Here is a 17,025-nt window from a genome sequence, read left to right on the forward strand (position 1 = left end):
CAATGTGTTCCTGTTGCCAACTTGACCCTGAGCTGAACCCCCGTGTCTTGATACATGAAATTCCCTGAGTCCCTTTTCCTCCTGTCAGCAATGGACATGGTGTTTCCTTGACAAGAAATGAGAATGGTGTTTGGTGCCCTTTGTTAATTTCGCTCTGGGTAAATGCACCCGATACCTTCGCCTACAGCCCACCCTCCTTGGGGTTGGTCTCCAGTGCTCCTTGAGCGTGGCTGGTTGAGGTGGACCTGCCCTAGCCTCCCTCTGGTCCAAGGAAAGGCCCAGGACTGGGCGTGCTGGGCAAGGAGCCCTCCCGAGGGTGAGCATCACTGGACAGGCACACCAGGCGAGGCTGCTAACCTGTTCCAGCTCTGAATTTGACAGACTCTGAGCTCCTTCAGGGGAGGGGCCGTGTCACTGTTGGTTTGGCGTCCTCCCCAGTCCTGGGCAGAGCCGGGCTCTGGCTCTGGTTGTTCAGGGCTGTAATGCCTGAGGCTGTGGCTGGTGCCGTGTGCTGTGAGTGATGAGGATTCTGTACAGGCTCTCCTGTAAGGCCCCCATCCTCTGAGTTCCCCCAGGTGTTAGCCCTGAGTGCTGCCCCCTGGAGGCAGGGGAGGAGGCTGGCTGGTTAAGGGCGTCCCTATCAGGTTAGCCAGGAAATGGGCAGCTCTTATTTTACAGATGGGAGGACTGCGTAGGCTCCCTGGCGTCCTTGGTGTCACACAGACGTTTAAATATTGTCTGGGATTTTAGACAAGCCTTTCCCAGCAACTCCGAGTCCCCACCCCAGTCCTGTGCCCTCTCTGCCGGGTTCACACCCTGCTCTGCTTTTTAGCTGCTTTCTGGCTCCGTCCTGCCTGGAACAGAAGCAGCCAGCACACCTGTGGGGCTGTCTGTCCACCTACTTTTCCACTTCCAGGGTCTCTACCCGGGCCACAAAGTTGCTGGGCACGTAGCCTTCTCTTCCTGTGATGAGAGACTTGGCCAACCACCAGTCTCCAGTTCTAGGAAGAAAGGAAAAACAGAATGGGTAGTGACTCTCAAGGGCCTCTCCCTGGGTAGCTCACAGCCCACAGCAGCATCTCAGGCAGAAAATTCGAGAGGCAGAGTCGGGTAGGGAGAAGGGACGGGGCCAGTGGCTCAGTCCCTGAGGTGTCTGGGTCACTTCCAACTTGCAAGCTTCCTTCCAGGGAAGAAGGGGATAATACGGCCTCCAGGGGAGGTTCATCTACACAGCCTGATTCACCCAAGAGGGGCCCAGTCTTCTAGTGAGCAGCCTCCTCTCGATAAATGGGACACTTTTAGAGTTTAGGGAGTAAGTTTATACTGGATGGGAAAGACAGAAACAAGAAGGGCTGCTAAGAAAGGACGAACCAAGAGCCATTCTGCTCTTGGCTGGAGGCCCTCATAGAACTTCGAGAACAAAAGCAGCTCCCAGGTTCCACAGGACAAGCACGATGTTTGAAGCAGAGTATAGACTTTGGAGGAGTTTCTGAGAAGAAACCCTGGATAAATCTGGACACAACTGACTCTAACCCAGAGCTGTGATGGAGCAGTCAGGCAAGCACTGTGGGTGTCAGGAGGGCTGCATGGAGGAGGTGACATTAGAGGTGGGTTTTGAAGGAAGGATAGGATTTTGACAGCAGAGCAGGAGGTACTGAATAGGAGCCATCTCACCAGAAAGACTTTTAAAAAGTACATGGAGGAAAGGTGATTGGGTCAAGTTTAAGAAAGTGCTGGGTGACTGGGCTGGAGAAGATATTCAGGAGGCAGCTGTGGGATGTCAGGGTGGGGAGAGGGGAGGGGGTCCTGCAGGGATGGGGATGGTGTCCTGGACACTTACTCCTTCAGGATCTGCAGCTTCTCCCCCTTCAGCATCTGCAGGTCCCGGTCGTTCATGGCCTTATAGTCATACAGGGCCACCACGAAGTGATTCTCTAAAGGGAACAGGTTAGACATGGCCGCGAGAGCCGTGGTAGGGGCTGGGAGAGTCCCAGGGGTCTAGGGAGATGAGCTCTGTGGACCTGAGAGCTGCAGACCTAAGTCTGGGACCAGCGTGGGCAGATCTCTCAGCACCTTGTGGGCCGTGAGCCTCCCCTCCTGCCCTCCCCGCCTCTGCTCCAAGGGGAGTAGTGGTCTCAGAACACGACAGCTGTAACTTTGACCTGTGACTGTGCCCAGGGCTTGGTCACAGTGCTCAGCCTGACAGTACCCAGACAAGCTGGTGGTCCCACAGCAGAGGTGGGGAGGGGGCTCCGGGGCTTGGCTTAGCGTTTTTCCAGGGACCACTACTTCTCTGCACAGCTCTGGGGAGCCAAGACCCCTCCAGGAAAAGGTCACCTGGAGACCACTTATCTTCCCTGGGAGTAGATGACTCAGCTTTGTCACCAAAGCCTGGCTATTCACCCCCTCTGGCGGGAAGGAGGGGCTGGAATACATGTGCTGAAGGCTGTTGGTTTATTTCCTTCCCCTGAGCTTTCTTCCTGGAGGTTCGAAATCCCCAGCAGGAAGTGAAGGACCCACACCCCCCACCCCACAATGGTGATTCATCGTGTCCTCAGCAGGATAAGAAACTCCAGGCACCAGGCGAGGCCCCTAACTGGGCTCCAGCTCTTCTGAGTAGACAGACTCTGAGCAACTTCAGGGGAAGGGCCATGTCATAATTAGTTTGGCATCCTCCGCAGTCCTGGGGCAGAGCTGGGCTCTGGGTTGATTGCTTGGTGCAGTGGTGTGACTGCCTGAAGCCTGAGGACCCCAGGTGCTGGGTGCAGGTGGGTGATGAGGATGCTGCGGTGAAGCACTCCTGGAAGCCCCACCCCATGAGCCCCCTGCCCGAGTCTGAGCTTCTGACGCAGGACGGCCAAGGTCATTCATTATGTCATCTCCGCAGTCCCTCCCATCAGAGTGAAGTGGAGGCTGGGGGTGGTTAGAAGGTTGGTGGGGGGCCTTTAAAAGTGGGTTGGGAAACAAGATGGTGCTTCCATGTGTGGGACAGAGCAGGGGCTGGGAGGCAGAACATCGGCTTTCACCCTTGGAAGCTGGGTGCTGGAATCTCTGAAAGCCTGGGTTTGATGATGCTGTCTGTATTTGCGGTAACTCTTTTGCTGTTCATTTATAGTTTGTAAAGTCTTTTGCAAAGACTGAGGCTCAGATACTGAAGGAGCTGGTGCTTAGACTCCTGGAGAGATCCCCTTTGACAGGTGAAACCTGGGGCACCTCACTCAGCCTCCCTCCAGACTTCTCCCACGAGGGCTTGTCTTCTCCAGGCAGCGGCTCCCGCCTTAGCCCCTGGTCCAGCCTCACGAAGCCGGGGCCCAGAGGACGTGGCCAGGGGGCGCTCAGCTGCAGCCCCTTCTTACCTTGATCTGGGTGCGTGGTGTCAGGAGGTGGGGGAGTCAGGTGGTTAAACACAACCTAGAGCGGAAATGCAGGCGCTCTATATTAGTTCACACCCTGAGGTCTGGGTGGGGCCCTGTGGGGCGAGGCTGCCAGCTGGAGGGTCTGGGGGAGCCCGAGCTGCACAGTTAAATTCTACATGAGCTGCTGAAACTCTCCAGGTGCCAGCACCAATCCCCACTACCCACCCCCCACCGTCTGCCAGACCACACACAGGGTTGGAGGAGGAGTACATGGGGATGCCCCAACTTCGTAAGAAGCAGCTGTGGAATTGGGGGCGGGGAACTGGATCACCAGCCAGGGTATAAGCTTGGCTCTGCTTTAAAAGATGAAGTTGCAAAAGAGTATTTGTTCTCGAGGGAAATTATTTAAAAAGCATATTTCGCTAAAATTCAATGAATGTATTCCCAGATATGCACGTTGTAGAGAAAGTGTTATACAGAAATGCTCCTAGCCCCCCAAAAAATTAAATAAAAATTGTTGAAGTGTGGAAATCACTCTTCGACCAAAGACAGACAAATAGACAAACTGGTTGGGAAGTCATGCAATGAAATTCTGGACAGCTCTAGGAGTTTGCGGCTATAGTCCTGCACATTCACGTGGATAAAACCCACATATGTAACAGAGATCAGAAACTCAGGTCTCCAGGCTTCCCTAGTGGCTCAGTGGTAAAGAATTCATCTGCCAGTGCAGGAGGCGCGGGTTCGATTCCCGATCTGGGAAGAGCCCACATGCCGAGGAGCAGTTAAGCCTGAATGCCACAACTACGGAGCCCGCGTGCCCTAGGACCCGTGCCCTGAGAAAAGAGAGGTCACCACCGTGAGAAGCTCGTGCACAACAACTAGGGAAGAGCCTGAGCAGCAGCAAAGACCCAGCACAGCCAAAAATAAACCAATAAATAAACATTAAAAAAAAAAGATCCCACGTCTCGACAAATATGTGCCATCTGATTCAAAGGGCAAAATCAAACTGAATAGTATACAGAAATGCATACATATGTGATCACACCGAAAAAGTGAAGCTGAGAAATGATAAACACTCAGGTCAGTGAGCCCCGAGGTGACGATGATGGACTGGGGGCAGCAGACGGTCTCAACTGGTCACTTTCTGCTTCTGAGGATGAGGGGGTGCTGTGCTGGGTGTTCATTTTGTTCTTAGTTTCAACTTGATGTATGTGTTACACATATTCCTTTTGTATTCTATATTTATTGAACACAATTTTGAAGTAGCATTTTGCAAAACGGCATGTATCGCATGGTTCCGTTGAAAATAGAAACACATAAGTAACATACAGGAAAGGGGTCTGGAGGCAGGAGCTCTGAAGTGAAAAATCCTGGTATCATTGGGCAGTGGGACAAATGAGTATTTATAATTTTTTTCCATAATTAATATATATTATGTGACTTTTTAAAAAAGTTAAAAGCATTCCAAACTCTAATACTTATTAGCAAGTAACAAACTCAATTTAAGTCAGAGTTTGCCCAGTGAATCAATCGTTCATTCAACAAACATTTCGTTATTTGCCAAGCCCTGCACTAAATTGGGACATAGATGGAGAAGATTTCTCTAGAAAATGGGATTAGCAATCCCCTCTCCCCCAACCACCTCAGGTCACTGTCAGAATAAAGCAATGGCCAGATGGATATGCTGATGGGGGCAGAGAGATCTGGAGTGGGGGATCCAGGCATGAATCCCAGCTGCCCCAAATGAAAAGGGGGTATGTGGCCAGGCAGGAGGAGACATGAATAGTCGTCTAAAAGTGCATCTTTGGGGATGGTACCATCAAATGGTGCTTTGTGAGCAGACCAGAGGGGACAAGGATCTCCAGGAGCTTCTGGGCAGTGATGGGGCAGCAGATGTTGCTAAATGCTCCAGACTCCCCCAATTTCCTTTTTTCAAGTTGACATTTCCTTATTTCCCTTTCTCTTCAGGCTGCCCTTGCCCATTGAAAACTGGCTAAGAATTAACAGGTGGGCCTACCAGGCTTGGTCCTGTGCTAAAGGCAGTGTGCCTTCTATACCTGTATATACACTGCATATGGTCACAGCCCCATCAGAAAGGCATTCTAACTGGACCCATTTTACAGATGCAGACACTGAGGCATGGGGGAGGTAAGTAACCTGCTTCGAAGCACACAGCTAATACATTTTGACTCAACAACCTGGCTGCTTAATTTTATACTATACCACCACCACGACTTGAGCCAGGGTGGCCGTGGGAGGGGACCTGTTTGTCGGAGCCCTGAATTATCTAGAGATGGTGCTGGCCCTGGCAGGAGACAGGTAACAGCCCTGGAGCCGCACAGGTAGGCTCTGTGCTCCCGTCGCCCACCCTCTCCAACTGGGCACCCAGGTCACTCACCAGGGATGGCAGTGGTGGGGGCTCTTTGCTCTGAGTGCTGGTCTTCACAGGGCTCCATCCACTCCTACCCTTCTCCTTGACCTGCCTTTTGCTGCTCACCACTCCCATCCTGTCAGAGAGTATGCAGCAGATCAGCGATGTTAGTTTTCAGAACCTCTGTGCACAAGAGAACCCCCAAACCCCTTCCGGTGGCCGATTACAAAGGTAGAGAGGCAGTAGTGGGGAGTGTGAATGTCAAAGTCAGAACATGAGTTCAGAAGGGGTTTGGGCGGGCCAAGCTTGTCTGCATCTTTTTCCAAGAGCCAGAAGAGGTGGCCCAGAGAGGAGAGACGCCTGGGTTTAGGACTCAGAGATGGTCTGGTCTGAGGAAAGTGCCAGAAACCTGCTGGGGTGGATCCCAGGCCCTGGGGACAGGAGCCTTGCTATCTAGAAAGAGGTGACCAACGCATCTGGTGATCTGGGTTTCAGTCTTAACTTGGGAAGATCACATCCCCTCTCGTGGACCATGAGAACATTCTGAGGTTCTTTCCAGCTCAGGTTTTCAGATGAGATGCTGTAATTCACAGCACAGTGAGAGCACAGGCACCCAAGGTCAACTTCTCAGTAATACCTGGGAAAGTTCTCTAGAGGCGAATGGAATATGACTGAGACTTTTATTGAATAAAGAGACTTCAGTGACAGATGTGGGGAAGGCCCCAGCATCCCCACCATGTCATCAGCACCCTCACTCCAGGGGCAGCTGTTCGGGGAGAGCTTACTCTTGCCAACAACTGTACCTATCTCATATCATCCTTCAGATCTCCAAAATGAGTGCAAGTGGGAGGTCTGAGCTGGTAAATAGCTGGTTCCTGGTCAGACACACAGAGCCAGTTTTGGAGCTTGGGCTGACCCTAGACCACCACGCTCCAGCTCACGCTGGCCCGCCCCCACCAGGCCGGTGCTTATGGAGGAAAGGGCTGTTGTCTGGAGGGTGTGTGGATGACGGGGTTCCTGACTGCCATAGGATACATACATTGTGCACCCCTTTCCCGCATCTCAGCGCCTTACAGTTGATGATTCATCGGTAATTAGCAGCATCTCCCCCTCTCTCTTAGTGATACGTAAACGCTAGCCCTCCGAGCAGCAGCCTTTTAGACTCAAAGTAACACCGTAAAGCATTTCTTTCAGAGTTAAAAAGCACACGCCTCGTATTATTTCTCTTCAAAATCATCTTGAAATCAGAAAAGACTATAATAATTGTGAATAATGGATACAGAACCATAGTAACAAATAACCCACAAGTATTGTTTTTTAGTATATTTCTCATACAGAACATTGTAAACTATGTGAGTAATATAGTACTAATTTTATTAGTACTATAATAATTACTAATTATTAGTAGTAATAATAATGTAAACTAATTACTAGTTTTAGTTACTAATAATGAAAACAGTTCTGATAATTCACATTGTTAAAGAATAACACTTTTTTCCTTGTATTTGTGGTGTGCGTGCTCAGTTGCTTCAGTCATGTCTGACTCTCTGGGATGCTATGGACTGTAGCCTGCCAGGCTCCTCTGTCCATGGGATTCTCCAGGCAGGAATACTGGAGTGGGTTGCCATGCCCTCTTTCAGGGGATCTTCCCGACCCAGGGATTGAACCTGGGTCTTCTGCATTACAGGCGGGTTATATACTGCTGAGCCACCAGCAAAACCCCTTTTTTGTATTTACTTGTATTTAAGTAGTCTCTTTTGTTGGTTTGGATCACCTTTAACATCAAATGAAATATAGCGCCAAAGTGACAGGTCACTGTTTCAGTTTTCAGAGATCTTTAGGGATCCACATCTTGGGTAAGGGATAGTAGGTTTGTACTTGGAAGGGCTGCTGAATTTTACCAGGTGCCTATTTAACATCTATTAACACAGTAATTTTTCTTCTTTAATTTGTTGATGTAATGAATTATCTTGATAAATTTTTTTCTATTGAAATATCCTTGCATTCTGGAGTAAAAGCTATTAGGTTACAGTACATTAGTCTTTTTGATTCATGGTTAGATCCTATTTGTTAATATTTTATTTTGAATGAAAATCTATATTCCCAAGTGTGATTAGTCTATGAGGAATTAAGATGATGCTGGCTTCCTAACATACCAGGACGCTCATCTTTTTTCCTATAATCTTGAGTAATTTAATAACATTGGGGCTATCTGTTCTTTAAAGGCTAAATGGAACTCAGCTGGTAAGTCCTCTGTTCCTGGGATTTTAAATAATAGATCTTTAAATAAACTTCCAATTTCTTCTACAGGAATTTGTGTCTTGCTATTTTTCCTCCTTCTTACACCATTTTGATAATTTATATGATTTATAAGAGGTCTTTGATTTCCTTTACTTTTCAAATTCATTGCAATGAAGGTTTACATCATACTGTTTTGTAATTATTTTCATTTCTTCTCTTTCTTGATTATGGCTTATTTCTTGTTCCCAACAGACATTAAAAGTACTTTCAATAATAAGTATGATTTTTTAATTGGATAAAATTATCTGAAAGTTTCTAAGACCAAATAAAGTTTTATACCAGCTTTAAAATTACAAAAAAGGAGAGTATAATCAAAATAGCATGTAAGTGGTATAAGAACAGATGTCTCACCAGTGAAACATAACAATAAGCATGCAAACAGAGTCCAGTACATATAGAAATGTGGCATTTTAATTCAGTGCAGAGCTGAGGGTTTATTTTAATAAAAGGTATTGAGAAGATATATATCTACTTAGAAGAAAGTGCAACTGGACCCCAATCTCACACCACATTAAAAATAAGTTCCAGGTATACTGAAAAAAATATTAAAAAAATTTTTAATGAAAAATTAGGAGTCTAATATGTATGACCCAGGCTTCCCTGGTGGCTCAGTGGTAAAGAATCCACCTGCCAATGCAGGAGCCACAGGAGATGCAGGTTTGATCCCTGGATCAGGAAGATCCCCTGAAGAAGGAAATGGCAACCCAGTCCAGTATTCTTGCCTGGGAACTCCAATGGACAGAAGAACCTGGAAGGCTACAGTCCATGAGGTTGCAAAAGAAATAGATGCGACTTAGTGACTGAACAACAACAAAAATAACAACATATGATTCAGAGCTGGAGATAACAATGAACCAAGATAGACTAGCTGGAAACTACGAGAGAATAAAAAGACATATTCATAACAAAAAGGCAAATTCACAAATGCTAAAGGTACTAAGCATCAAGTCAGTAGATGAGCAATAGATTGGGGGAAAGATTTGCAAACTGTATGGCAGACAAATGTCTATTTATAACATACACAGAGCTCATGAAAATTGACAAGTATGGGATTAGCATATAATCTACTCAATGGAAAAATTAGTAAAAATATAAATAGGCAATCCATCCAACACAAATGTGAATCACTAAATAGGCATGTGAAAATGCTAAAATTACTTCCCAATTGGAAAACGCAAATCAGAGTATCAAGGAAACACTATATTACATCAATAAGATTGGGAAATAAATACAAGGAATGGTAATGCCAATTGCTGATGATAGAGGGAAAATTGTGTTTCTTACACTTCTGGTACAAAAGTATTTATTATTGTTATTTCATCTGTTCTCTCTCACTCCATTTCTAGGTTGAAAGCTTTATGAAGACTGGAACTTTTGTATTATACATTGTTAAATCTAAATTACCAAAACAGTGCCTGGCATGGAATAAGTGCTTAATAAACATTTATTGAACAAATAAAAGATTAAATGTTACCAAACTTTTAGAAAGCAATCTTTCAAGTTCTATTAAAATGAAAAAATGTACATACCTTTCGATTTACAATCTCTCTTCCAAGAATCTCACCGTGTAACAAGACATCATTATATAAGAATGTATAAGATATACATGCTTTATTGCAGCAATAAAGCATCAAAAACCAGAACATAAAAAACTTTGTAACTGCTCACCAATTATAAAGCTGGACTTTAAAACTCTCTAAAATATGATACATCTATTTTTTAAAAGTGCTAGATCTTTACCAGCGAGGCTAAGAGAATTTCTACAACATATTGTTAGGTGAGAAGGGCAGCATGCAACGAAGCAGGTGAGGTTTACCCACATTCGGAAAAACAAAAGAACGAGACGAGAAACCCCTGTATAGGCTTAGGGTTAGGTTTGGGAGGATAAACAGCAAGATGTTTACTTAGGTTATTGGCGGGGGAGGTAGAGACAGAAAAGGAGGTAGAACACCCCCACCCCCAACCTCCAACAGAAGGAAAAAGCAAATTTAAAAAAATGTGTGTGTGGGTGTGTGTAGGAGTGTTGATGCAAAGTAGGGCTCCAAAAAGATATTTCCTAAAATGTTAATATTGTTTATCTCAAATAATAGGACCTCATGTGACTTTTGCTTTCTTATGATTTTATGTGTTCCTTGAATTCTTTAACAGCAAGCACATCTTATTGGTACAAGCAGAAAAATGAAAAAAGACGTGAATGACTTGCTCAGCACCAGAGAGGGTGTAAGACCTGCCCCAGGGTCAGCCCCAGCACTGGGGAAGACTCCCTGGGTCTCAGGCTTTTCCTCCTGGCTCAACGAAGGGTCGGCGGGCAGCAGCTTCTAGAATTTTCCCTACATGGACATCTGGTTCTGCACTTGTGCAAATGACCAACCCTGTCTGGTCAACCCTATTGCCACCAGTTTTAAACTTTCTGTGCAAACCTTTCTCTCCACTTAAACAACAGAACTGGACATCCACATAACTTGACGAGAAGTATCAATACAATTCCTCAGATTAAATCACCACTACTTACACTTCCTTGTCCTTCAGTTCCTTAGCAGTGTGTATGCAGATGGTTTTCCATGGGTTTTCTAAACACATAGGTTCTCCAGGGTCCCTTCACCCCTGGGGCTCTGACTGGAGCCCGAGTTAATCAGGAGGGCATGTGACGAGTAGCGTCCTGCCTCGTGCTTGGGCTGTCACCCTGCTGTGAAATTTTAGCAGTGTCAGGCTGGGTGGAGCCAGGAAACTCAGGGTCCGTGCAGAAGCCCTAGGCAACATGTGCAGGTCCCAGGAGCTTCAGGGGCTTTGCTGCACTCAGGGGATACTGGGCTCCTTCCAGCAGTGAAGAACTGATGGGAGAAGGGTATATGTGTAAGTGTGAGAGCGCACACCCGTGCACCTGTGTGTGTGTGCATGGCAGAGCAACCGTGTGTATGCTGTGTGTGTGTGTGCGTGTAGTGCAGAGAGGGTGGGGGAGTAGCAAGAGAAGGGGAAGGCTGGGGAGGGGCTCATGCTTGTTTATTTGGACTAGGTCAGATCCCCGTGCAGACCTTTACTGGAGCAGGGAGATCAATGTGGGCCCCAGGGAAGATGCCTGCAGCCTGAAACACAGCCTCAACCTTAGAACCTTTTATTTACAGTTGCATTTCACAGGTTGAAAGGACTTGATAGATATGATTTACTGGATATTCATGTAGCATCCATAGGGTTTTCCAGGTGCCGCTAGTGGTAAAGAACCTGCCTGCCAATGCAGGAGACTTAAGAGACGCCGGTTCCATCCCTGGGTTGGGAAGATCCCCTAGAGAAGGGCATGGCAACCCACTCCAATATTCTTGCCTGGAGAATCCCGTGGACAGAGGAACCTGGCAGGCTACAGTCCATAGGGTGGCATAGAGCTGGACACGACTGGAGTGACTTAGCATAGCACATAGCATCCATAGGGTGACATAGAGCTGGACACGACTGGAGTGACTTAGCATAGCACATAGCATCCATAGGGTGGCTACAATTATTCTCATTTCACTGCTGAGGATGGAGTGGCCAGGTGACTTGCTAAGATCACACTGAAGGTGACGGAGTCAGGGGCTGGAAGGAGTTCTCAGCCTATCCTGCCCCCGACCTCCCTGCCCAAAGAGGGTGCATGGGTGCCTTGCCTGGGGCTCTATCACCAGGGCTCACTGTTCGAGTTCTGACACCTGATCTTCATCTCTGTGGGGACTGCACCTGCCTCTGAAGGAAAAGCCCTCCAAGAGCTGATGGAGAGGGGAGGTGTGGAATTCCAGGAAGAGCCTGGCACAGCAGTCTCCCTCCTTCCTGGTCCAGGGGAAGTGGGTGGTCCAAGCAAGCAACCAATAGGCTGGGTGAACTTGGGCAAATCATCTCATCTTCTAGACTCAGTCTTCTCACCGATAAAATGGGGAAGTATGAAACTATTCCTCCTTTTCATATATAAAGACTTTTGGAAAAAACATACTCAAAGGTGAATGCCAAAAAAGCCAAACAATAGACTTTCCTGTTTGGGGCTGAGGAGGCAGTTTGTTTCTGCAGAATTAAACCAGGTTTCCATGCACTTTTCTGCTTGCATTACCCTGTCTGTGGGCTTCCTTCATCCTGGTCCTGGCATTATGGAACACCATTTTTTTTTAGCATGTTTTTAAATGAATACTGATAACCTGTCAATTATGTCTTGCCTATTTGGAAAAACTTGGTCTATTTTTAGCCTTTCACAGATGTCTTAATTATGCACTTACCCACAGTCACAGGTGTAATTCCAATGACTATTTGTCCATTTGTGTAAAATTAGGGGAAAAGGCACCAAAACATGGAAACAGTTGTGCAAACACTATTACTCAGATGAAAGTGCTAATCCGGACGAGACGGAACTGTTGACACACAGGTGGCGGTTCATTCATCAGCTGACGTGCTCAAGTCCAAGTTAGTGTGTGGAAGACGTTTGTAATGTGGACACAGGGTGCAGCTCCCTAGGTTCTATAAAGGTCAAAGGGCCTGTACATCAGTCATACGGTTGTTATCCAGACCAAACCAGATGAAAGAGCCAGAGCAGACAGGGTACTAAATAAATCGTAACTGGAGGATGAGCTGGGTGACAGAGGAGAGCCTCACGGTGCTCCGAGCTGGCCTGGGACCCCCTGAAGTCCCTGACCTTTCCTCTCGGGTTGAGGGCCTGGAGAGGCCAATGTGAATGGCAGGTGGCCCCAGAAGTGCTGATGGCTCTGAGTCCCTCCACCTGCACTGGCTGCTCCAGAAGCAGCCTATCTGAGAGGCAGGAAGTGGATGTAGAGGGAAAAAATCTTCTATTATACGAAGTCAACCCTGGAATGCACATGGTGGCAAGACAGAAAAATCAGTTTGACGCTGGTTTACTTTTTTAATTTTGAAGAATTGAGGTACACAAAGTACAACGTTTGGCTCTGGTTTACTCTTTTAAAGAGCAGGTACCGGGACTTCCCTGGCAGCCCAGTGGGTAAGACTCTGCTTCCAGTGCAGGGGGCCTGGGTTCGATCCCTAGCTGGGGAACTAAGATCCCGCATGCCTTGCAACAAAAAGACTTTTTTAAATACCAGGTACTCTCATGTGTTGAGTGGCCTTCCTGTGCCAGATACTGAGCCAGACACCCCACGAACACTGTCGTGTTTGAGACAGACCACAGAGCACCAAAGACAAGGTTGCAGAGGTCTGAACCCCAGTCTTGCTCTGTTCAACCTCTGTGTCCTTGCGAAATTTGCTTAACACTGCTGTAAGGATTCGATGAGTCATTCCATGCTCCTGGCACATCTTAGAACAGTGCGTGGCCCATAAAGTAAGTGTTTAATAAATACTTCACTATTACTCCACATATACAAATAACTACCGGTCACAGCTTCTTTAGTGACTGTGAAACGGGCAGCACCACCTTCTTTCTACAGATGAGATGGACTTGAGACTTGAAGCCCAGTTGAGCTAGTGAGCTGCGGGGACAGCCTACCTCTGACTGGTTCCTAAGTCTGGTGTCTGGAAATTTTGTCGTGTTCTTGGCCAAAATCTCAACTCTGTGACTTGACCTGACAGACGTGAGGGGCCAATTCAAGGTGGAACAGGTAAGCCTATGAGCAGAGCCAGGGCTCATTTTGGGCACTGGCTGGTGTCTCGTGATGAGATACCAGCCTCCCATTGGTGAGTTCCTTGCATCCTTATGGAGTATTGGCCAACGTCTAAGCATTCCAAGTGTTGCCCCCCTCCATGAATCCTCTAGCGCAATGCCCATTTCCTAGATGAGAAGAATACAATGATGGGCTTATGACTCTGATCTAAAAAGAGGCCAAAGAACTTGAACCAAAACTCATTTTTCGAGTCTCCTGTTCAGGATAACTCAGCCTGAATGAAGGCAGTTCGCCTTGTGTGATCATCCCCTCCACTTGTGGTCATGATGGTCACAGGTGCTCTAACAGTGCTGGCTCTTAGAAACTACATTCTTGTGTCCACTCAGTCACAGAAACTGCATGCTGTGTCAGGCGCAGTGAAGACACAGAGATGAAGCAAGGAAGATGTCTGTTCTCTAGGGATGGTAAGACGAGACACGAACACTCAAGTCACAACAAGCAGGGTAGGCAGGTGGCGTTCAAAAGAGAGGTCTTGTGAGCTGAGCAAGAAGAAATCACTTCTACCTGTGAGAAAACACTAAGTAATCCTTAAAGGATGGTTCAGATATAATTTTTTAGATCGAAACTGTTTTGAACAAAAAAATTCAAAATACAAAGCATAAGTATAATGAACACCTCTATACACATCTCCCAGATTCACCACTTATCTTTAGATACTATTATTATTACTTATTTTATTTTTTCCTTTTTTGGCCACACTGCCCAGCATGTGGGATCTTAGTTTTCCCAACCAAGAATCAACCACACCCCTTGCCCTGGAAGCATGGAGCATTAACCACGGGACAGCCAGGGAAGGCTTAGAAATTATTTTCTTGAAGGAAATACTTTAAGTGTTTTAAGACAAATCATTTTATAAAGGATTTAAACTTTAAAGTGAAATGAAACTCATGGCTTGAAACATGCTGTGTCACCTCCATACTCTGTACGCATCTCTAAAACATAGAGACATTTTTCTCACATAATCACAATGCCATTATCACACATAACAAAAGGAGCAGTAACTCTGTGGTTTTATCTAACATCCAATCCATAATCAGTTTCCCCCAGTTGTCTCAAAAAGGGCTTCCTGATGTTGGTTTGTCCTATTCAGGATTCAGACAAGCTTCACACATTGTATGGGATGGTTGAGTCCCTTGGGCCACCTTTACTGGAGTGACCTCCCACCCTCGCCCACCCTAGCCCCTGCTTGGGTTTGTTTCATGCCGTTGATTTGTCAGATCCAGATTGGTGGCCCTGTGGAATGTTCCGCTTTCTGGAGTTTGCTTCCTCATGATGGCTCATAATGGGTTCCCCTGTGTCTCATTGTTCTTGCTGTTCAGTCACCCAGTCGTGTCCGACTCTTTGCGACCCCACGGACTGTGGCACACCAGGCCTCCCTGTCTCTCATCATCTCCCAAAGTTCGCCCAAGTTCATGTCCATTGTCGATGACGCCATCCAGCCATCTCATCCTCTTCTCCTTCAGCCCTCAATCGTTCACAGCAATGAGTCAGCTGTTCGCATCAGAAGACCAAACTACTGGCCTTTTGGCTTCAGCATCAGTCCTTCCAATGAGTATGCGGGGTTGACTCCCCTTAAGATTGACTGGTTTAATCTCCCAGCTGTCCAAGGGACTCTCCTGTCTCCTCCAGCACCACAGTTCAAAAGCATCAATTCTTTAGCTCTCCGCCTTCTTTATGGTCCAGCTCTCACTACTGTACATGACCCCTGGGAAGACCATAGCCTTGACCATATGGACCTTTGACGGCAGAGTAATGTCTCTGCTTTTCAACACACAGTCTAGTTTTGTCATACCTTTCCTGTCAAGAAACAAACGTCTTCTGACTTCATGGCTGCAGTCACCATCCATAGTGATTCTAGAGCCCACGAAGAGAAAATCTGTCACCACTTTCACCTTCTCCCCCTCTATTTGCCATGAGTTAATGGGGCTGGATGCCATGATCTTAATTTTTTTAATATTTAATTTTAAGCCAGCTCTTTCACTCTCCTCCTTTACCCTCCTTTACTCATCAAGAGGCTTTTTCATTCCTCTTCGTCTTTTGCCATTAGAGTGGTATCAGCCGCATGTCTGAGGTTGCTGGTGTTTCTCATACATAGAACTAACCCTGCAGGATCCACTACATCCAGGTTCATCTTCTTCTGATAGGGATGCCTAATAGGAGTGATATGTGCTTCACGTCATGTGGAGGCTCATCTGTCAGGAGGCTCAAATACCCAGCTGCACCACCTCAGAGATGCTAAGATAGATCTGGGTTCAGGTGATGCCAGCCTGATCCTTTCATTGAAAAGCTCCTTATCAACATTTTCAGCTAATGGTTCCATGAGAGGTCACTGAATACGGATGCTTTAATTCCAGCATTCCTTTCACACTTGTTAGTTGGGAGTTGAGAGAGTAAAGGATGAGAATGAGAGAACATCCGAAAAAAAATGCCATGCATAATTCCACCAGGATTAAGTAGTATCCGCATATAGAGAAACAGTGCCTTCCCAAAGACATGGAGACAAAACCCTTGTTCAGAAAACAGAGTTTTTCCATTGGCTAGATTGTAGAGCACGTGATGGGATCAGTCAGGAAACCACAGTGAATGCCTTGTGCAGTATTTTCAATACTAGTGGGATATCTGCCCAGTGCTTTCACAGGACCCACTGTCAGAGCTGGAACTCCTGCCTGGGTACCTCGGGGCTGCTGGGCGAGCTGGCAGTGAACTTGGACTTGTGTGTGCCCTGGGCCAAAGTGGCTGCCAACTTAGGCTTGGCGATGAGTAGACACACATGTGGCTGTTTCGATTTTGCAAACTGAAAACGTTCCCACAGTGGAAATTCACTCCCCACAATGATAAATTTGATGGAAACTGTTTTCAGGTGGTGAAACGTTTGAGGGTGCTAAGCAAAACTTCAGGAAGGAAGACAGCATTTCTGTGAAAATGTGTTAAAATACAGATGCATGCTTACTGTGTCACCTACATTTGATTCTGCTGACATAGCGAAGCTTGAAATTTGTTAGGCAAATTATGTGTAAAAATGGCACCAGGATAGTATTTAAATTCTTGTGATAATTACTAGCTTGTGAACAAAATTCTTTTATTTGGAGACACCATATACATATTTATTTAAAAAACCACAGTAGTGGTAAGTAAAACATGCTGCCCATATGTCGAAATGCAAACAGCTACTGGTATATTTGGTACTGATGGGACTGTGGACTTTAATCTACTTTTGTTTCTTTTTTTGCATTGTTTTTATTACAAAATTAAATCATGAATTCACTACTTCCTAATGGAGTCAGCTATGATTTCTTAGCATAGTCGTTGCTTAACTTGCATTATCACAGCTGGGAGTTTGCAGATTCCTGAGTTC

At 46.5% G+C, this 17,025-nt stretch overlaps 1 protein-coding gene across 4 annotated transcripts in view; it reads right to left on the reverse strand.

Moving 5' to 3' along the window:
* BLK (BLK proto-oncogene, Src family tyrosine kinase) overlaps window positions 1-17,025 on the reverse strand; it is a 52,108-nt gene that overhangs the window by 12,639 nt on the left and 22,444 nt on the right. For 2 of the 4 annotated variants that reach the window (XM_061425008.1, XM_061425009.1), the window contains exons 2-5: window positions 5,755-5,863; window positions 3,357-3,411; window positions 1,841-1,934; window positions 903-1,001 (exon numbers count right to left, since the gene is read on the reverse strand). In XM_061425008.1, coding sequence (XP_061280992.1) covers window positions 903-1,001; window positions 1,841-1,934; window positions 3,357-3,411; window positions 5,755-5,862 — 356 coding nt within the window. In that variant the 5' untranslated portion in view covers window position 5,863. Of the gene's footprint in view, window positions 1-902; window positions 1,002-1,840; window positions 1,935-3,356; window positions 3,412-5,754; window positions 5,864-9,557; window positions 10,486-10,540; window positions 13,147-17,025 lie in introns of those variants that run through there. The other 2 variants (XM_061425007.1, XM_061425010.1) reach the window with 2 other exon arrangements.

Source organism: Bos javanicus, chromosome 8 (genome assembly GCF_032452875.1).
Source record: "Bos javanicus breed banteng chromosome 8, ARS-OSU_banteng_1.0, whole genome shotgun sequence".
In the NCBI taxonomy this organism is placed as follows: Eukaryota; Metazoa; Chordata; class Mammalia; order Artiodactyla; family Bovidae; genus Bos; species Bos javanicus.